This window comes from Pleuronectes platessa, chromosome 10 (assembly GCF_947347685.1).
Source record: "Pleuronectes platessa chromosome 10, fPlePla1.1, whole genome shotgun sequence".
Taxonomy (NCBI): Eukaryota; Metazoa; Chordata; class Actinopteri; order Pleuronectiformes; family Pleuronectidae; genus Pleuronectes; species Pleuronectes platessa.
The window spans coordinates 2,285,488-2,308,379 of NC_070635.1; the positions used below are offsets into that span (position 1 = coordinate 2,285,488).

Below are 22,892 nucleotides of genomic sequence, written 5' to 3' on the forward strand. Positions count from 1 at the left end.
AGGAGAAGAAAACCTCCTCCTCCTCCTGACATATTCATTTTTTTATTGGAATTTACAACTTTAAACTTTATCTTTCAGTGTGAATCTGGATTTAATCTGGATCGAATCTATATCTCATGTAACATCCTGCAGAAAGAATCCCTTCATCACGTTCTTACTGTGGACGTCTTCCTCTCTCACACACACACATGCTGCCAAATCCTCCACCTACACACACACACACACACACACACACACACACACACACACACACACACACAGATTCTTCATCTTCCGCTACTTCCACTCCTCTTTCATCTCCCCCCCTCCATCCTCCTTCCCTTCCCAAATTCCCTGAAAGAGATGTATCTGGTTCCGAAACACGCGCACCGGATAAACAGACCACACAGCCCCCCCCCAACAGCCACCTGAGCACACATGGGAACGGCTCCAGAGGCCGACCCTGATCTGCCTGTGGGGCCCGGTCCGGCTCTGAAGAACAAGATCTTGGAGCGAGTTTAAAGGAGGATGGACTGTTTGGATCAGGCTGGAACACAGAAAGATAATGGTCTGAAGCACCCCCCCCCACCCCCCCCACCCATCTTTGGCCTTTTAACGGCTACACCCAGGAAACATGTATATGTGTGTCAGGATGAGCCAGGAAGACACGTTTCTCTACATGAAACCATGTGTGGGTGATTCGTCAGCCTGTGTCTGCAGTGGAGATGAGCGACAGGTGACGGGTGTGAAACACAAGCACATGAAGAACAGACCCAGAGTCAGGAAACCCTGTGGACTCTTCAGTGAACCTCTACAAACAGAAACATGTGAACACTACAGGTTGGATCACCAGGAAACTAGAAGCTTGTTACTTTGTGGAGTGGATCTGGACAAAGGGGAAGATCCAGGAATCACCTACTTTTAAAAATTTTTTACATTCTCACTAGTTTCCCAGGGAATAATTCAAAGGTCTTCTTAATGATAAAACTTGCATATTTACTGACTGATATCTTTGAGTGAAAGAAGTTTTAATTTAAGGGAACTGTGTGTCAGTAATGTTTCAAAGTTTATGTCTTTCAATCAGGACATATTTAGTAAATCATATTTTAAGTATCCTGGCTTGAAGTATCACAATATGAGATATTTTGTCTTAAATATATAATACTGAGACAATTCTACAGTACTTTTCATGCCTTAATAAAAAGCTAGTCCTCCGATAATAGCAAAGGTTTTATTAAACTGAATGATCAACTCCTTTATACAAGTGGAACCAGTTTGTGTGGGCGGGGCTATCTCTTATAATTAGGATCCATTATTCAGATGTTTGGCACCAGTGGATTTGGAACAAGAGCCGAACACAGACAGGTGTTCTCTCTCTCTTATCACTAATCCTGTTTTATCTTGAAGTACGATAATGTTCATCACATCAAAACCAGTTCTCCGACTCGTGTATCAACAAAGTTTTTTAACGATTAACCTCGATCGAGAAGCACATCCGTCATTTAGACACAAAGAAACTGGGTCAGACTTCAAATGGGGAAGAAGATTTTATTTTTGTTTGTCGGTTCTAACAGTGAGAAATTATGCTTTTCAAGCTTCTCTATAATTTCATCCGTCCATGTTCATCCATCCATCTGCCTGCTGCATACCTGAGGTTGGGTCATGGTGTCAGCAGGATAATTAGGGTGTTCCAGATGTTCCTCTCGCCCTCTGTTTGATCCCGAGGTGTTCCCAGGCCTGATGGGATATGTAGTCCTCCCAGCGGGTTCTGGGTCTATCCCAGGTCTCCCCCCCCCAAAGCACCTCAACTCCGAGCTCCTTTTGACATAAAGGAGGAGCAGCCAATAAACTTTATAAGTTGCCAATATGTCAGCTTAATTCCACTGGCTCCCAGTAGCAGAGAAACACAGAAATATTGCGTATTTGAGTAAAATGTCAGTGTTAAATTCTTTGTCACTAAAAATGACAAAGAATTGTTCTCATTCTGAACCCGTCTGAAATTCAGATTGGTTTCTCGCTGGTGAGCTGATGTTTGTTTTTCCTCGGTCCCGGCCGTGGTGTGGCTGTCGAGCCTTCGCAGCTTCTTGGCTCTTTGTCCTGTGCCTAAATTTAAATAAACATTCCTTCTTTGGGATTTCACGGCCACGCTGGTTTACATCATGTCAAATTTCTTAAACTGCGCAAATCTACATTTCGGACTGAAATGATTTTCCTCCCGAAGCCGCGGGCGGTTTATCTTTCTGGACCAATTAACCCAGCGACATGTGTTTTCCATCGCCATTTCACATTTTCAATTACTCTCTGTTATTTTAATGGGTAGAACAACTGTGTGTCAAAGCCAAACGCAGTCTGTGAATGTTTATTTCACTGTTTGTCTGCTGCGTGTGTGAAATCGAAGTACCAAGCTGGAATTAGAGGCGCAGCAGTGAAGGTGAACGTAAATCGGACGTGGCGTTCAGACGCTCTCTCGCCGCTCGCCGCTCGTCACTCGAGTTCCAGAGCTGAAACTGAACGGGATGACGATCAGGACCTGAATGTCCTGGTTCCTGTGAGCGAAAAAGCTTTTACGATTCTTGGCCGTGCGTCGGCCTTCAACTCAATTTGCAGAGTAATGAAATTTAAGTTGGCTTGTGTATGATTAGCGTCCCCGGCTTTTGCATTTGGCAGAGTTCTCCTGCCAGCTCAGAAGGATAAAGGAGCCCAGAAATGATTTTTACCTCTTCCATTTGTTCTAATAAGCTTCCGATTACAGCTGATGGAAATAAACCACCCACTGGTACAGTCTCAAGTGTATTTACTTTTTATTTTTTGCTCTAATCTTGAAATGATTCATGGCAGGAAAACGGGGGGGGGGGGGGGCAGTCACACCAAATGACTGAATAAGTGTCTCAGACAAAACCCAGAAGCCTCTTGACCTTTTGAGCACCGGAGTCGATCCGTCTCTGCTCTGCCGCGGCAGCACCTGCTTCAAGTGATATCACTCAACGTCCTTTAACAAGCGGAACATCAGCTGAACACTGAGCGTCCGAGTGTCTCTGTGTTGCAGGAGCTGGACGTGGTCTCAGATCTGACCGGGGACAACGGCCGGTATCTGTCAGAGGAATTCAACTTCATCCAGGTCTCTGTGAGTTCCAGCTTCAATTATGACCTTTTCTGAGAAATAAAAAAAAACATGATCTCGTTTTAAAGAAAATTTGATCTTTTCTATAAAGGTTCTTAGCCACGTTTCTTTATCCCCTGGTCTTCAGGTTACTGGTTCCTGTTTGTCTGAAGTGAAATCCTTACTGGTGGATTTGGAAGCAGCGAATCGAGCTCCTCTTCACCCGCTGGTCGTCATCTGGGTGAGTTCACACACTTCTTTAGTTTTATTAACAAGAACGAAGCTCTGTCCCAAATTCATGATACGCACTGATTCCATAAGTCTTCTGGAGGACGCTCTCCACCTGGGAGACCAGCGTGGTTGTTTGGCCACACTTTTGTCAGACCTTGTGTCTTTTCAGACGTTAAACACGACTCTGTAGGATTTCCACAGTTTGAATCAACCTTTCTCAGGACAGATTGAGTTTCAGTGAGGTGCATGTAGCATGAACCAGGTGAGTCGACCCTTTTCCTTACAGAAACCTCACCTGTTGTCCACCTCAGGTCCCTGGAGAAGCTCAGTGGCTGTTTTAGAAACCGAACCCCCTCCCCAGGGGGCGCCCCCCCCCCCCCCCGTTCAAACTTTCACTTCGCTGCCAGAGAAACATGGAGACGAGAAAAAACACTCAAAACAAACTGAAATCTGCTCAGAGAAACATTTAAATATTTGTGAAAGGCCTGTTTTATGCTTTTATTAAATTTGAGGAATTGACCCCTGTTCAAATAACACACACAGAGCAGGAGTCAAAACAATGTCAGGTAATGAGATGAAAATAAACCTGCAGATTTCTCTACGACAAAACACGTCTCACTCAGCATCACCGCGAAAACATGTAGCTCTGGTTCAACTGAGGAAAACTCTGCACCAGTTCCCACCAGTTCTATTCTATTCTATTCTATTTCCACTTCTTCAGGCAAAGAATTAATAAATAAACAAAATATAAAACCTAGTTGCTTTCTTCCAGGAGAAGTTTGAGGAGAAAGAAGAGAAAGGAGTTTTCTATCAGAGGATCCCACACAGTCGACTCCTCTGTCGGCCTCTAACCTGATTTCATGGTCACATTCGAACGTGAACAAACCGAGTCTGGGAAGCGGTGACTCGGAGAAACCTGACGCAGCCGCGGAGTTTCACGCTCATAAGCACTGTGGCTTAGCTCCGGACCAGAGAGTGTTTTCTTTTCTTTTTTCTCATACGATGCTGCAGTGAGATTACATACGAGTCTGGTTATGTATCACAGGTTCGATCACCTGGTTGTGATCAGCGGGGGGGGTGATTGAGGTTGAAGGGTAGGTGGTAGCCTCCAGGGCAGAGGGGCAGACTCATTGATGCAGGTCACTGTTTCAAACAGCCCGTGAAAACGAGGTGCCATGGCCTTGAGCAAGGCATTAAAGGCCGAACCCCATGTTGTTGATATTACCACCTCATGTCTTGTGTTGTTAGGTTTCATGAATCCATCATGGACGTCTGCTCAAGGAGATTCTGTTTTTACATGGATGCTTGTTTCTGACTGACAGGTTGAAAGTCATGTGTCTGAGAAACTCAAAGTCAGCAAGTAAACACAGCAGCCATGTTTTCACACATCACAGGAATATTCCACCTGCACAACCGATGCACCAAGCGACCGTGATAGCTACATGTATATGTTATTTAAAAACAAGTGTATCTCCAGCTTGACCTGTCATCAATTGCTGTTTGGAGCCTAAACAAACTCAAAAGTATATTAAATGAAGACATAAAGTTCACAAGAAACCAGTAAAAATACTAAGGTTGTCCAGAGACATGAGTAAAAAGTCAAACCTTTAGGCATAATGCTGTTCTTAATCTCCCTTTGATGATTTAAAGTTTGTCTAAGGTCCAAAATAAACTGCAAACTTTGTATTTTTGAAATTTTTGCTTAAAAACTAGCAGAAATTACCCTAGCATCAAAATAATCCTGATTATTTTTCTGTTAATCAACTAAGTGACTTATTGTATCAGCTCTACATTGGTTCTATCGTGGAGTTTCTATATGTTAACACGTGTAAATCAATGAATATCACTGTCACTGTCGGTGCATATGAAAAAAACAATCTGTCTTAATAACCTGTTTGGCTGTAAAAAGTTTATGATTCAATTTGTTCGTGGAAACAAAGTGATTCATGTTGTTGGAACAAAGTCGGCGTCAGTGATTCATTGGTCACCTGACGACAAACATCTGATTGTTTTTCAAACCCAAGTATTATAATTACATGTTCAGAGCAGATGTCTCGACTCGTGTGAATCGACTCTCAACGTCTCACTGTCGCAGGATTTGAGGAAATATGACAAAATAATTGCAGTGAATAAATCTCGATATAAGTGGGACGGTTATGGAAATCAGCTCTCAGGGATGACACGGGAACACGAGCCAATGTGTCTGGATCACGCCGTTTAAATGGTTGACAACAAACCACAGAGGCCGTGAAGATTTACAACTGAATGAGAGTCATTATATCCTCCGACAGGACCGAGCATCAACCACACAGCCGAGCTCCTCAAATCCTCCCTCAACACAACCCTTAAATAAACAAGCCTGTTGAGTTCTAACATGTTTTAAACCAAGTATTTTAGAGATGAGCTGTAATTGCTGCATAAAAGGGACATAATTGCAGTTCTGTTAGGAGTAACCCTGTGGTGGCCGGTGGCGTCTGATCGGGCGTGTTGCCTTTTGTCTTGTTAGATTCATCTGTGCCGTCCGGATGAGGTGATGACGCCCGAGCCAGCGGCGTCAATCATGGACGTGGCCTCAGCAGCCAAGCTCAGGAATATTCTCCTCTACGGCATCCGGCTCCACCAGCCAGAGGTGAGTCTTCTCCTTTTATCTTCTTTTATTTCCTCCTGCAGTGATCACAGGGCTCTGCATATTTGAGAGAAAGCCAAAGTAAACAGAACAGCAAATGTCTTTTAAGTGTCTTTGTTCCAGTGTCTGGTCTCGTTCTCTTTTCACGCTCCGGGGCGAGCTAGCTGTCTTTTATCGCCCGGCTGCATGTGTTTGTGTTCGTGCGTCTATCTGTCGTTCAGGAGGGAATAAACGTGTGGCTGCTGCAAGTGTGATTTAGAGGAGAGGATATAAACTTTTCACCTCCCACCATGTGTGTGTGTGTGTGTGTGTGTGTGTATGTGTGTGTGTGTGTGTCATGTGGTGTTGTTTGAACAGAATGCCAGGAGGATGAAAAGGATACAGAGGTGCTTTAGGTTTTTTTTTTTAAAAGCGCCGTGCAGCTCGACCACCACACGCGTGGGCCGGACCTCCACCGTTCAGCTGGGCTGTCATGGGACTCCTCCACCCGGGCCTCGCCAAGCGCTCACTGGAGTCTTCAGGGTGGATGCGGTCGCCCCCGAAATCCACCACTGACAGCTCGGCAATTACAGGATTATATAAAAGTTTGAATTATTCATCTTGCACAGTGAGAGATGTCAGGATTCATGCTACCAGAGCCGTTGTGTCAAATCACAACTCCTCGTCCAGATGTGCAGGGCAGAGCCGGAGACAAATGTTGAATATTCATGGCGTCGCTGGCCTAACATTTGACATCTGGTTTGATTTGTGTTGGGAGATGTTCTGCAGCAGTGTGACACGTGAGGCTTCTTGGCGGATGGATCACTTCACAAGTCCGTGCTAGAAAACCTCTGATCCTCGGGCGAGCGGATGTTTGAGCCGCTTTTTTATTCTGTCCTGGTGAACGATGAGCTGAAGGAGGCCCGGTCCTCGCTGTGGCCGGTGAGTCGGCATCGAACCCCTGACGTCACGGTGTCGTTTAATTTAATCGTGTCCAATTGCCGCTGACCCACATCTGAGTTTAATTCCACTATCGCATGTTGAGGGTCATAGTTTTTCTCAGAATTATGGCGGGAGATGCTGTTAATGAGCTTCAGCTCCTCTGAGGGAGCCGAGAGGAGATGATTCGTGTTCCACCGTGATGAAACGTCCTCCAGGAGACAGTGGAACAGCAGAATCCAGCCCAGTATAAATGACTGTTGGCCTTTTTGTTATAATGAGGATGATTCTTCCCAGATGGCCTCATTCGTTCTTGTCGAGGTTCCTGCCAACACGTCCTGTGTCGGCCGCACAGTGTGTGTTTGTGAGCATTTGTCACAAAGCTTGTTTCATATCTTTGCTTCTAATAAAACAGACAAGACAAGAGAGAATAACTCAAACCTGGGAAGACAGACGACATGACAGCTCCTCAAATAGTGAAACAGTGGCTGCAGTATGGGTCATAAGCCCTGCCTCCTCCATGTCAGTGGATGGGACTGGTTTAATGTTTTAATGGAAACATGACATTTAACAAATGATTTTGAAACAGCTCTTGTTTCCCAGGAGATGAGTTTATTTACAGTTTGTTTACAGACTCGATGAAATGTTCTGTTTCATCCGAAGACAGTTAAAAGTTTTTCTGTTTGAAAGTCTGATAATGTTTTTGAAAGGGAAGCCAAGACAAAATGATTTAATAATTATACCTATGCTGCTGTCTATAGTTTGACAGCAATCAACATTCACTGTTTAACCATTATTGATGAATGAGTTTATTTATGTTTGACACTGTGAATTATAGATTTCCTTTTTCCTTTTATCCGTCTTCGTGGCTTTGAGCTTTTTTTCTTTCTACCATCCTCTGCACCACAGAATAAAATAACATTAGTCCTCCTCCTCCTCATCATCATCATCTCCATGAGATCTTAAAAATTCTTCCATGTTGTTTCTGGCTCTCGGAGAAACTTTATCATTTTGTCAAACATCCACCAAAGTGACTGCACTCACCACAGCCTCACAGATAACATCTGAAACGCTGCTACAGGCCAGATTAGCATTAGATTTGTTTTTCCTTCGGTGCATTTTTGTGAAAATAGTTTGTGTGGGATAATTGCTTATGATTGGCAACAGCAGACGCTGGTGAAACAAAGCACAATAGCCATAATCTGTGAACATCTGAACCGCGACGCTGTTATAACATGTTAATGGGCGAACTCCCTAATCACCACCAGTGAGCTGCCCTTGAGGAACGATGCATGAGAGCTGCTCACTGAATATATACTGCTGAGGCAGAATAGATGGGAACATAGTTAATAGGAAACTCATTGAATTAAATTATAAATTGTGAGCGTTCTGGTCTAAGATCAGTTTTAAATGTAAAAGTTGTTCCTCTGATAAAATCCTCCACTTCTTGTTCTGCTACGTCTTCAAATTGATATTGTAAAAAAAGAAGTGGGTTGTGTAAATATCAGGAATCTACTGTAGAAATCATGGAGATAAATATTGTTAAAAATGTGTCGAGCTTTATCCGGGCATCAGGGAGGATTTGTGTCTTATGAAGGATAATATTTGTCCAGACATGGGAAGCTTACTTTTCTGGATTTAACTGGAAGGTTCACGTTGTTGCCGTGGACCAGGACAAGGGGCCAGGACACAAGAACTTCTATTTCACACTTTATTCAGAGCTGCATGTTACTATAAATGTTTGTAATCTAGTTAAGATTTAACAAAAACTAAATTTTCAAATGAAATACCCTCCTTTATTTTCTGTGTGGAGTTTGCATGTTGACCCAGTGTCTGTGTGGGTTTATTCCAGGTTCTCTGACTTCCTCCCACAGTTCAAATACATGCAGAGAGTGATTCCCATAGACTGAGGCAGCCCACCATATTCAAATATGTCCTGCCACAGTTTCACTCCTTGTAATAACATAGGAGATCTTCAAATTGGTGTTTTACCCTGTTGCTCCATTGTAAACCTGTGTGCAGCGCTAGTGCTATTTGTCAAATGCTAACTCACACAAGTGTCCATAACGGTTTTGCTGCACGTGCATGTTTAACACCATAGATCCTCCTGCTACCCTTTAAAGAATATTCAGTATAAAAAATGGATGGATGGAGTTCTGTGTCCTTGCTTTTCTAACTAGTTGAAAACTCAAGGTTTGGAACCGAAATATTAGATTGAATTTTTCTGATCATTTCTGAAATATCTCATAAATCCCCAATCGATGGTAGAATAAAAGGAATTACATCAATACCATGTGCACCTTCCAGATTTTTCACTCAAAGCCTTGTTAAAGAGAATCCCCCCGTTAACAAAGAGCCTCTCTTGTTCCTCCCTAAATGATTTCATCCTCTGACATGACTGCTTGTTGTCAACTGCTCGCCAGTGGGAAGAACGACTGGGGAGAGCGTTTAAGTGCCTCTTGCCTCTTATTATTATCTATCACTCCGAGGAATTATTGGACGCACCCACCGGCCTGGAAAGGAACAGCCACTTCGCTAATTGAATTTGAACCTTTTGACAGTTACAGTGCATGAGCGCATGGAATTGCGTTCATCCCAAAGAAGTCGGAGGGGGGGGGGGGGGGGACGATCCGCCCCAATGACCTTCAGCAATGTCTCCATGGATAAAAAAGTGAGTTTTTCTCAAGTGAGGTCTGACTTCGGTTTCAGAACATTCAGAGGAGGCAGACTGCGTCCAGCAGAGGAGAGAGTGAAACGGAGTCACGGACAATGAAGTGCAGTCTCGTGTGGGGGGGGGGGGGACGTGTGATCAAAGCACTTCTCTAGAGTCCTTTTCCGTTTATGTTGCCACCTCTTGTGAAAAATGCCCACGAGCAAAACACATAATGTGCGAAAACCTCAAACCGGTCCAAAGATGTTGACGGAGAACATTCGGACACCGGATCCTCATAAACTGACACGATGTTGTGAAAACGGTGACGGTATGCGCTATCGGTGTCGGCTGTGGCGATAGGAAGTGTCATGGGATCCGTCCTCGCACAGGGTCCTGGCTACTTGTCATCCGCTGAAAAGGGAGTTGTCACAGTGATATATGGGTGTTGTAATCCCTGCAGTGAGAGCCCTGATGTTTACCCAACCCCATATTTCCTCCTCCTCAAAGAGCCCTGACCGGGAATCCTAAACCTGAGAAGAGATTAGCCCGGGCAGGAAGAAAAGAGAGGGAGAGAAAGGAGAAGAGGGAGGGGATGCAAGAAGAAAAGGATAGTTCTCTATAGGTGTATTCTCCTCTACCTGTTCAGATCAAGGTCTGAAAGGCAGACAGGTGAAACCATACACGACCCAGAGAAGCTCTTGCTGTGACACCCGTGGAGTTGTACCCTCGCCAGGGTCAAGGGAGATCGGGGAGGACTGCAGACTCTGTGGTTCCAGCTCAGAGACTGGGTCTAACAATGTCCTCTGCTGGTGAAACAACTGGTTTTAATGGGGAGACATGTGTGCATGTTCGTATAAATCTATGCAAAACATAGACTTCATGGTGACCTGACAGAAAAAATACAAAACGGTTTTATTGATATGTCTTAATTTTTGGTTTTTGGCTTATCCAGTAACAGACTCATTGTTCCAGGTCTAAACACTAAATGCTCATTAATGCTTCCTCTAAATATAAACAGAGATGCATTGATTTTAAAGATTGTGACTGTATTTTGCCATGGTTGTTAAGAAATACATCCACTAGAGGGCGCTGCAGAGAGGAGAGATTCTGACAACATGCTAGCAGTTCACCAGACTCATTAGGGAACGGTGAACGTGTACAGGTTTTTAATATCAGATGAAATATGCAAAAGATTGTGATTTTGTGAGGTGAGCTGACGGCTTCATGTTGTGAAACCTTGGACGTGTGTAATAGAAGTGTAGCCTGTGGGGAAAAAAGCAGCATAGCTCCTATTTGTAGGCATTAATATGTGTTTTCTCAAATTTGATTTCTGTGATTCCCATTGAAAGTATGGTTATAGCTTCCTCCCCATTTAACTCGATAGGGACCTTGTCTTATTCTCCTGAACTAGCCGCCAAGGGGCATTGCCAAGATGGCTGCCTTAGTGGCGAGACGTGCCTTTAGGGACTCAGTCTCACCAAAGTGGGTCGAGCGAGTCCCTTGAGACTTAAAATTGAGCCAAAGTTAATAAAGTCATTACAATTCAGGTTCCACTGCAGAGTTCAATAACCAAAACCTGGTCCTGTAGTTAATGCTCTCAAAGGAAAAACACATTCCTGGAGAATTTGCTAAATACATCGCCGAGGGCAGATGATTTCTCCAGAGATCTTTGTCCACACTTCTTCGCACACTAAATCTCTCTGGCGACACACGCAGCTTATCGTGGTTAGGTCGCACAAAGCAGGCAGGTGAAACCCTACACAAGCAACCCAAGCTCTTGCTGTGACACCGATGTATTTGCACCCTGGCCGGGTCAAGGGAGATCAGGGACGGCTGGTGTCTCCGCTGCCTCAGCACACTCCCAACCTTTCACCGAGCAAATCCAACAATCGCCCTCAGATGAATTCCTGGCTGGTGTAATGGAAGGGAATGGGATGGTTTAATGTTCCCCCGAGAGTCTTATCATCATTCCAGTTCATAAGTAGAATAGCACTCAGAGCACAGACCTGCGCCAAGGGCCCTGTTTGGCAATGTCAAAGAATGTGATAAAAGAAATTCCCCGGATTTGGATCCATGGCTGAAAAATCATACCCCCCAAATGAAACCACATTTAAATGCAACACTCATTGATATCAGTTCTCTGAATATGTTATTTTTCATCAAGATCCATGAATTATTCTTTGGGAAATCTGTAAATGCCTCCAAAAACGGTGGAAAAAGTCCTGGATCAATCTCTTTGTCTGAATCTGCACCAAAAGGTTATTGATTCATTTGGTTCTTTCTTGGCCAATGTCTCATCCTTCCACCAAACAAACAAACAAACAAACAAACTAACTAACAAACTAACTAACTAGCATTTAAACCTACCAAGAAACAAAGGGACAGGGTGAGAGCATAACTTCCCTGGCAGAGTTAACAAATGGCTGCGTCCTTCACAAGACAGTTGTGCCAAATTTGCATTCTTGTTTCTTCTAGTCGAGGTTGTCTGACAACTGAAGACAAAGTTTACCCGAGGACTGACGAAGAAGTAACTTAACTTTATCTATAAATCTTAAAGCAAGTCCTGGATATAAATCTACTGCTAGATTGGGACTCAACAGTTTTCCTTCTTCCCCTGGAGCTCGTTGATCGTCTGCCCTCAGCATCAGGGTAAAAGGGCAGAATCCACCCTGCTCCTCTGCTGTTATTCCTAAGCACTCTTCTTTGTTCTGATGATTATGTCTTTAAAGCTTTATCTAAGTTCCTCCTGGAAACGTGGATGATGGCGCTCGGCTCCCTCTGCAAAATCCTGACATCTCCATAAATACAGAAGCCCGAGGATCAGAGCCCTCCTCGGTGATGTATTTGTAGAGTGTCGGGGTCAGAGCCTCGGAGGAGCCTCGCGCTGCTGCAACATGTGCAGGATATCAAGCCTGATCTTCCATGCCGAGAGTGCTCCAGATGTGTGTCGGCATGTGTGAAACTTGACCACTGGAGTTTGGCTCAAGGAATTAGACATACCAAAGCGGTGTTTACTCAGCTTTGATTTCTTAGATTAAGAAGAGCAGCGAGCACACTGTCTGGGCTGATGGGACTTGACTCCGCTGCTTACAGACAACTGGGAAGTGACATTCCAAGAGGGAAGTAGAGTTCCAAATAAACGACGTGTTCTTATGGAGGATTAACGTGAACCAGCTTTTCACAATTAGTTTGTAAACATTCAATCAAACCGAGTGCGGTGAAAACATGTCTGTGTTTTTGTTTTGCCACTCGCTGGTGAGCTGTTTCTGACCACCCACCGGAGTCCTGGTTTGAGTTTTCCCTCGGCTCTGCAGAGATTATGTTTTCGTTGAACAGGCCTCATCAAAGCCTGTTTTCGTGGTGCTCACCTTCCGGCTCTGCGAGTGTATTGAGATGAGGTGAAATACCATCCAATGCCCCCGACTGCTGGAAAGAAGGATCTGCTCTTCAGTCCCTTTTGCAAATTAAAAAGGTGGAAGTGGTGAATGCTCAGGGGGTAAATCCCAGCGCCAAGGCTTAACAATGTAAATTTGAATACCAGAACATCTGATTGCCTGATACTGGTCATGACCTGAGGATAAATACCTTTGGCAGTAGCTCTTCTTTGAATCATTCACAGTCAAGCCTATTAAATTGATCACATTGCTGTTGCTCCACCTTTAAGCAAAATCACATTCCTTCAAACTTTCTCGGGGGTTGCAACACTAGAAAACAAAGGAATAACTTATTTTGAAACCCATTTGAAAATCTCTGGGCAGTTGAATTAAAAGTTGGTGAATCCACATTTCTGATTGCCATGAAGATACCTACACCATGCATGTTCTGATTTAATGATCAGCCTCAGAATTCATACACAGATGCCACGTCAGCAACACAATATGGAGATTTATTATACGCAGATGAGCCACACAACAGTCAGCTGCTTTCAGACGTGCTGAAGTCTGGACATAATCCAGAAACTGGGAGGATACAAATATCTCAGGATACAAAATCCACTGGCCAGATTAAACACAAGCCCATACACTTCCTGGGGACCCCCATGTGGACTGTGTCGGCTTATTTCATCTCCAACATATACACTTTAACACTTTTTACTCAAGAGTCTACACACAAAGCTGCTGCAGCAACAGCCATAAATCCTTAATGCACAACCATAAATCAGCTTTTTCTGCTTTGGGGCAAGATCCTACTTTCCACGAAATTTCTGAAAAGTGAACAGCCCCGGATCAGATTTGAACGATGGCTTTTTAATGGAGGAATTGACCAACCAAGTGATTTTAGAGCCATTTCCCAGCAATTTGAAAGTTCAGTCGGCTAGTTAGAAAACGGCTGGTGAGTTTTGGGAACCGCTGCTGAAATCAGATTTACTGCTCAGATTGAGAGACTATAAAGTCATAAAGACCCAGATTTCAAGGTTGGATTCGGGAACTTAAATCTGGTCTTTTATTTAATGTCCTCTAATGAATCATCCGGTTCTGGAGTTTCCTCACGATGGCTCTTGAGAGAATGATTTTTCCTTTTACCAGTTTTCTCGTAATTGCCCGTTCTTGTTCTCACACTACATCTGTCAAGCCACACGGCCCGACCTCGTCCTCCTGGTGCTCGGTCTGCGGTGCACCGATATTTTGTCAGCACTACAAAAACATGGTGTTGCACCTATGTTTATATATGTGGCTCGCTGCCTACTGCACTTACAATCTCCTACTTTGTGTTGAGGATGAAAGTGAGGGCATTAAAAGCCTTGGCCAGGATGTGCACTGCCGAAAAACCCCAGGTTGTCTGGTATTGTGAAACGTTCCTGCACCTGCAGCTGACCTCAGATGGCCCACGATATCGCCTTGTTTTTGGCTTGTCTGGTTCTCTGTAAGTGATACAGTGTGATAAGTAAATGAGGCATCCGTGAAGGGTGTGTGAGCTTGTGGGGCTCTCTCACCACATGTGGGATTTGGTATGTCCCAGTTCACAAATCCCACCCATGCTTTCATGCTTTCATACCTCCTCGACTGTGCCTCCATTGTCCTGCTCTCTGTTTTGAGGTATGTCTTTCGGTGAGATGAATTCAAACAAAGTTGTCTCTCACCGGAGCTTGTTGAAAAACTTCCTACAGAGGGGATCCGCCGGAGAGACAGACCCCCTCTGTGTCCCATTCTTAGCAGGGTTTACCTTTTCTGAAGAGGGTACACACAGACAGAGAAGTCGTACATTAGACGTGACTAACAAAATGCTCTGTTTGCTCAATGGTCGCCCCAGACAGGATATTTTGGAAGCCCGTGTTGAAAGAGCTTTGCCGGTGTACCGTGAAAAGGCTCTGTGGCAGCGATTGTTCTCGCGGTGGCTTCTGAAAAGCAGTTATCAGTACAAAAGTTTTCTTTTTCTATGGCTGGAAAGTCTGAGGGAAGTCGCAGTCGCTCAGACAGTAGGGTGGGATGCAGACTTATTCATTTTCCTACATTACGATCCCTTTCAGATGAAGTGAGGCAGAGTGGGAATGACACCAGTATCTAAAATACAGACGCTGCTCCGGCAGCGACACTAAGTACGTTTTCACGAAATTCAATAAAATAAATTCCCCTGGAGACGCTTCATCTGAAAGACGAACGAAATAAGACTTTTGTCCTTGTCATCTCAGTCTCAGAGTGGAAGCAAGCACATTTTTATATTTACTGCTAAACCCTGGGTGTAAGCATGATATTCTAAAGGTTGTTAAGACCTAAAGCTCAGCCGTGAATATTAAAACTGTCTGGAGGTTTCTCCTCTTTTCTCTTCTGTGAGACTAAAGCTCCTGAAATAGATTTGTTGGGATTATTGGTCGTATTTACCTTCGCCGAGCAGATTATGATTTCATCTGCGTGTGTTTGTTTGAAGGATTAAATATAAATAACTTGAAACTTGCAGAAATCCTGTATAAAATGTAGTATTATTAGTCATTGTGCTACTTTTACATATGGATACAAGCACTTCTTCAGTTAAATGATAAGGACTGATAATAATTGTGTCCAAATCGTTCCCCTCTGACTGTCACACATGTGTAAAAGTAAATATAATAAGCAATACTAAGTACTTATGCAATAAAGTACCAATTTAGCACTTTAACGCCTCCTCCTTTCTTTAAGGTTTTATGTTTCTGGCTGTTTATTCTTGTTTAGTTCCTTCCCTCTTGTGATGACTCTAAAAGTAAGAAATCTCTCCTAATTATCAATTACATAAAGTATAATCTAACATCTAACATGCTCTTCTTCATTTAGTACTTTTATCTTTGATATTTGAGGATTTAATCCCATTTACCAGCCTGTGATTCAATCAGTACAAACTCCTGCTGTGCAGCCGGACGTTCTTCAAAAAAACTACAGATCTTTATTTCACATTTTAGTGGAGAAACCAAAGAGTCATTTTTAAACATCTCCAGCCATATAAACATGAAGTCCTCGTACATTGTAAACATCATATAGCTTCAATAAAGATCTGCAGTGAGACAGAAGTATATATGATCCCTTGTGGAATAATGATATTTTCAGACTTTAATACTTCCTAAGGGGAAATAAAGGAGGTAACAGTGGAAATGAAGGCATTGGGAATTTAAATGCACCTCTTTGAATTGTAAAAAATGCATTTCCCTGCCACCATTGTTCACCAGATCAGCGAGTCTCTACCGGGCCTCGGCTGTGTAAAATCCGAAGCTCTAATCAGACTGTTGGGACTGAGTAACTGGACCTGTTACCCCCTTTCTGTCTTCTCTGTTTGGCCCCCAGCTACTGCCTGTCTTCAATGATACACAGAGAGGGTGGGGGGGGGGGGGGGGGGCACCGGGACCACAATACCCACTCAGGGACGAGCTGTCAGAAACCATGAAACATTATCCTCCCTCAAACCAAAGCACTGGGTGTTTTGGAGCAGGGCCGTATCACCGGGACTCAACACGCGGGTCATTCAGGGAGAGTTGTTCTCAGGAGTTACTTCATCCTCTTCATCCAGGAGCAGGAGAAGTCGGAGTAGAGCTCAGCGAGGTCCACGTTAGGTGGTTTTCACTTTAAAGACTCTCATCCTGATGGTGAGGTTAGTAATGATACTGCCCTCAAGTGGATCTGCAGCTATTAGAGCGGCTGCACTCTCATATCACAGGGTGGGGGGGGGGGGGAGAGACGACAGTGACATGATGAAAAGAGGCGATAAAAACTTTCTAAATGTTTTTGGCCGCGTCGGTTATTGTAGCTGGTGTCACTCTGGCAAACCTTTCCAGTTCTCTTGGCTCCGGCTCGACACCGAGCGTTTCCATGGGCTGTTTTTCAATTAGGACCCGGCGCTCTTGGCATTTCATGAAGGCAACAGGAGTGGAAGCCCTCAGCGGCGGCGGCGGCAGCAGAAGCCGTCCTCGGGGGCCGGCGATCTCGGGGTAAATGACGGAGGCGTGCAAATTGTCACTGGTAAAGCTCCTAATTGCCTGAAACCTTTGAGCTTCAAAGCCGAGTCGTCTTGTGTGGCTCCTCTCAGATGGAAAGGTTGATTTGCGTCTGTGGCATTTAAGAGCAGAGAAAGTCTGAGGATCGCTTATTGTGTGGTCCGCCGATGCCCCCCCCCCCCCCCCCCACCCCTCCCGCTCTGCGTTTCAAAGACCTGTCGCCTCATGACTTGTCAAAATCCTCCCTCCCCCATCCCCCCCCCCTCCCTTTTTAAAACTGTAACGCAAAAATAGAAGGTAGTGATTGAAGTTCCATTCCATAAACTTGTGGTTGCCGCTCGGGAATAACAAGGCTGTTGCATGTGTTTGTGCATTCATACACATGGGAGTAATTGAGAACATTTCTCTTCTGGTTACAGCCCGGTCAGATGATAATATGTTGGGTTGTTTATGTTTCAAAACAATGCTGCTACTCAGTTTTCTGTATTATGACTTTCTCTTGGACTGGAATCCGGCGCTTTGCTGCGTGAAGTCAAAATAAAAAATGAAGTAACCCCCATAAAGCCCCCAGTGCTCCCACCATGCATGACTGGGATCCTGTGGTATTTCCCCCCTCGACACCGGTTCATAATATTGTTTGCTGACAGTTTCTATTTTGAAAAAGTGAAATCTGTCAAGAGGAACTTTTTAAATGGCATCGAAGCCACCGAGGGATTGGACGTGTCGGTAATCGATGTAGCAGAAGACGTCTGTGGAAAAAAAAAACGTCCTGCCTCTTAAAATGTAAATGATTCACGTTTAATATGGCGAAGGTTCCTGCTGATAGTCCTTCCACTAATGTGAATAAACGATGATACGTGTGGCTGGTATTGATTATGAAGTGGAAAGTGAGTTTCCCCTCACGTCTAATAATCGTAAAGAGAATCTCGTAAACAGAAATCCTGGATCATTGGAGAGATGTCTACCTGTGAAGTGAAGAGCTTCTATCAGCGTGAAGACCTCTGTCAATCTGACTGAGGTACTTGGTTTTCATCTCAAAGGCTCAGCTACGCCTTCGTTTCAGGTTTTATCTCACGTTTATCCAAAAGCCCAGGCGTCCGCTCAGGGTGTCTCCATCCCTGTGCCCTGCTAGAAGAAGACAGACGGTGGAAAACCCTCTCAGTCAACGCTGGAGGACATAAGCTCTGATGATGATGATGATGATGATGATGATGAAGATCTGGAGACATGCAAAGCCCTGCAGGATCCCATTCCACCTCAGTGTGTCTGTGAAGGTGCAGGCTTATATTTAGATATATATGCTCCCTGCACAATGAAGTGTGTCCCCGGCTCGTGCTTTATTTAGGACTTTTTATATGCATGTGTCCACAATGAGCCAGCGAGCAGCTTATTAGCAAATCTGCTTTCTTCATCCTGGACGGCGCTCAGTGGAAAGAGGAGACTCGAGCTGCAAAGAGCGCCAACGGGTCAGCGGCGCTACCAGCTCGATGCCGTGCACCGTGAGGCGAGCAGCGATTATTCCATTTGCAAAGTTCCTCTCCCTCCAGATTTGAGCCTGAAATCTGTTAGATATGCAAACGTCTCCTCGGCGGAGTCCCTGCGTGTGATGCCGTGGAGAAACTGGATCCATGTCGTGCTTCTCTCTCCACCACATTCGAAAGCCTGAGTGACGGCTTCAATCTGTGCCACGAGTCGATGAAGACCTCAGATCGTGTTTGTGTTCCACTGTGCAAGCAGCTACTCGGTTTAATAACAATGCCCGTTTTATGAAGCGTGATTCATATTTCAAAGGCCTCATATCTGGAGTGGAAATAATTCGGAGCTAAGGCTTAGACGGGCTTGAAACTTTGATCCCTCCTGGTGATCTTGATTTGCCTTCTTTGCTTTTTCTCTTAGTTTCTCGTGTGCACATATTCTGCCTTAAAGCAAACAGACCTCTCTAATAGAGTCATTAGCTGCGGTTTGATGCTCGGAGCCGTCTTCAATACGACCGAGACACCCGCGGTCCTCGTGACTTTCCCCTGGTGCTCCTCGATGCACTTGGGTGGTAATCGGCCGAGGATCGAGCTCATCACATTCATCTTCCCCTCGGCCTTCCAGCTCCTCAGGAACACATGTAACGTCTCACATACTTTCCGTGTGAAGATGTAATTGCTTTTAGATAACTGTCGGAGGAATGCTTTGAAGTTCCCATCGAGGGAGAGACGGAGTCAGATTCGAGCTCAGCACTTTGATACGTCGCTCCCGACTGATCTGGGTTGTGGACGGCGCTTTGCTATCGATGTTCAGATGCACCTCCTCATCACGGCACAGATGAAACCACACAACAGGAGAACCTCACATTTCTCTGTTTCCTTTGATTCTTCTTATCTTTGTGCCAACTGTAAATAGACCAGTGTATTATTCTAGGTGCTGACGCCGAACGCCGATGGATCACATTTTGTTTTTCTGCTTTTCTACATTCCCCCCGTTGCTTTAATCAATGAGAAGCTGGAGTCACTGATCTGTTCTCCCTCGGTCGGTGTGGAAAATCCATGTCATCTGACTCCCCCCCCCCCCCCCCCCCACACTCCACTCCGCTGGTTCTGATTAGGGACCAGTGCTCCGGGACTTCTGGATCCCAGGTCTCCTGCTCCCATTAACCCACGGTGAGGTTCTGACTCACGCTCATCGCCCTCACACCTCGTCGTGTTCCCGTCCGCTCCCTGGTCAAACAGAACTCGGTGGATTTGGTCTTTACGGCCGATTGAGAGGAGAGTCGATCCAGCTCTCGGTTTCTGAAGGTGTTAAACTGCTGACACACGGCTGAGAGGCAACATGCGTGAGGAAACTGGATCTGACGTTTAGGAAAAGCAGAGATTCTGTCTTTTATAGTGGGGATATATTTCTAGAATATCTTTTTTTATTGTCCTCTCTGTGGAGGTTAGAACAAGAAAAAGCTTTTCAGGTCAATTTTAATGATTTGATTCCACTGGATAAAATAATAAGTGTCAGAGGGAAATAATACAAGTCAGATCCAAACCGGTTATTGATGATAGTTACAGGTTATTACAACTTTTAGTAAGTTTGGTTCTGTCTTCTCCAAACTCACTTTTAGCTTATGTTATGCCTTACATGCTGGAATTGTGTTTCTAGAAATGAAAACTCTCTCTCTCTCTCTCTCTCTCTCTCTCTCTCTCTCTCTCTCTAGCTCTCTCTCTCGTTGTTATATCAAAGACTTTGTCAGAAGTCTCCTTAAAGACCACGAATCATCTATGACAAAGTCCAGGTAGAACACGCAGCACGGATCCATGGGAGGAACAAGCTGGTGGTTGGAGTGGAGTGAAGTTCACTGATCTGCAGCACTTTGTGAAAGATAGAAAACAGGTCATCCTCGGCCCTCGTCGAGAAACTGAATCAAAGCCCGGAGTGGTTGTTAGCTGAGGAGCGGAGTCAGGGGAGTGAAACCATTAGAAGAGCATTGTGCAGGCGGGTTGTGGAGGAAAGAGGAGGAAGAAGAAAGAGATGCAGAAAAGAGGAATCACGAGAGCAACACAACCACAACAGGCCGACAGTGACTGGGAGAACGCATGGTCTCCTTTTGTCTTAACGTGCGGTTTCCTGTGGATCTGTCCAATATCATGGTTTGTTCACAAGCTTCAGAGAACTTTAAGAAAAAGAAAATGAAAGTGAGTTACTTCTGTGGTGTTTTTGTTTCCCCTCCTTTTGGGAAATTGCTTCCGTCTGTTGATTGAACAAACCAAGTAAAGAAAAACAAGAATCCTCCAACCAGAATCTGTGATGCAAATACAATGTGGTGATTTGAGGTTGTAATTCAATTCATCAGAGGTGGTTAGGGTTAATCAAGCACTACAATATAAGAGTATTCAACTCAGACCACCTTTTACTGCAAGTTAAATAAAAGAAACATACTAAAAACAGGGTTAAAGCAGGAAAAGACATGTTAACATGAAATAAAGTCAGAGAGGAAATTTGCACAATGTGTTAAATGAAGTGTGTGATTTGCTCTCATACATTTTCAACAGGGAATCTGAGTTATTGTCCATTTAGGTTGAAATCTGTCTTGATGTTTGGAAGGCGGCGTTTCATTGAAACAAAGTAAAAGTATCGTAGAAATTTACTTTGTACTTTTCAAAGTACAGAGAGAATATGAAATGAGCAGGAGGGTTTTTCATCCTCTCATGAACGTCCTCGACCTCGTGGGAAGTTCAGCTTCCAGGACACCTGTCACTCTTCATCACTAAGTGGCAGCTAAAGCCAAATATTAAACATCATTTCCTTCTGACTTCCCTCCTCCCTCCGCTCACGTCTCCACAAGTTGACTGACGTGGGGTTCGGTTCGACTTCCTGCTGGTTTGAACTGGCCGCTGACGCTCACTGGATGCTGCTGGAAATCCCATAAACTCAGGCTCTTGTGCAAACATCTGTAATGCATGACTCAAACCGAGCTCGTGACTCGTGAGAGAAACGATAAACGTGAACAAATGTGAGTCTCCGTGAGGGTTGGTGAAGTCTGCTCCTGCAGGGTCTCACTGCTGAGCTGACGTAACGAGCGTGGCGGCACGATGCTAATGGGTCTGTCTGTAGTTTAATGCTCTCTCTCTCTCTCTCTCTCTCTCTCTCTCTCTCTCTCTCTCTCTCAGGACCCCGAGCGTTGGGAGAGGTCAGTTTCGAGGGTCGCTGAGATCACTGCAGCCCTGGTCCGGGAGAGGAGCCCCGCCTTGGTGGGACAGCTTCTGCAGGCGTGAGGGGAAGCAGCAGCAGCAGCAGCAGAAAGTCCCCTCATCATGACTCACCGGTCCTGCAGGGACCAGACGCTCACATGGCTTCTTCTGATCCGAGGGGCTCTGGGACGCAGCAGAGGTCCAGATGTCCTCACTTTCCCTCCCGAGTGGGTGTCGAGCTCCAGGAACCCTGAATCCCACACTTCCCATGATGCAACTCCACAGCTTCTGTTGTTAAACTCTGTTGCTCAATCCCCACCCCCCCCCCCCCCCCCAATTTGTACGAGCAAAACAAGACTTATATAACTAGAACGGCCCAACAGCCCTTTCATTATACATCAAGCTGCACCAACTTGTCAGATTTCTTTTCAATAAGATGAATGAATCGCTGGGAAATCTGTGAAAACGTCAAAGAAAAAACATCCAAGATCGCGATTTTACGGGAAGTGTGAACAGGAAGTGAAAGCAGATCTAAAAGACAACATTACGTTATGATATGAAAGTGTCTTCAGGGACGACCTCACCCTCACAGATCTGTGTTTGACCATTCAACACTCAAATGAGGAAAAATAAACTGCAGAATGTCTTTATCGGTGAAATGAGGTACGTCAAAGAGTCATGTGACTGACGGAGGAGAGTTTTGGGCATTAATAAAAACTCCTGTATTCTGATGCTGAACATTAACATGTGATATATTTTTTGTACTCCATTAAAACTGCTTGTTTTTCATCCTCTGCTGTACCTGTGCTCTTCTCTCATACGGACGCTCCAGCTGTTAACAATAACATGATGTGTACTCAGGTGTGGTGGAGGTTTTAGATGCAGGTCTGCTCGTCTGTCTGCGACCTCATGCATCACTGCAGCACTTAATGAAGCAGCTCAGTGAGGAGGAGGAGGAGGAGGAGGAGGAGGCCCCTGTTTCCTGCAGTGACCCGGCTCTAACACCACCACCACCGGCGCCTGCAGCAACGTAACCGTGCACAGGATGCTGGTGGGGAGAGAAAGTGAAAAGGTAGATTCATGCTTTTATTCCCGAGGTTAAGAGGTGGAGCCCAAACTGGAGGTAAAAGCAGTAAAACTTCCTTTTTCCCATAATGTTATATATAAAAAATATAGATGTCAATATAGATGTCTTTATCTTTAATCTCATTTTTTTTCTACTATTAGAAGCAAGAGAAAATAGATCTACAGCTATTTTTGTTTTCATAAATTAGAAACTAATTTGACTGCCTTTTCATCACTAATACTTTAATTCAATCTATCAA

At 44.6% G+C, this 22,892-nt stretch overlaps 1 protein-coding gene across 2 annotated transcripts in view; it reads left to right on the forward strand.

The window, feature by feature from the left end:
• Positions 1 to 22,438, forward strand: part of crppa (CDP-L-ribitol pyrophosphorylase A) — a 34,007-nt gene extending 11,569 nt beyond the window's left edge. Inside the window, exons 7-10 of one of the 2 annotated variants that reach the window (XM_053433350.1) lie at positions 3,026 to 3,097; positions 3,228 to 3,320; positions 5,817 to 5,939; positions 21,547 to 22,438. In XM_053433350.1, coding sequence (XP_053289325.1) covers positions 3,026 to 3,097; positions 3,228 to 3,320; positions 5,817 to 5,939; positions 21,547 to 21,651 — 393 coding nt within the window. In that variant the 3' untranslated portion in view covers positions 21,652 to 22,438. Of the gene's footprint in view, positions 1 to 3,025; positions 3,104 to 3,227; positions 3,321 to 5,816; positions 5,940 to 21,546 lie in introns of both variants that reach the window. The other variant, XM_053433349.1, reaches the window with a different exon arrangement.
• The last annotated feature ends 454 nt before the right edge of the window (positions 22,439 to 22,892 follow it).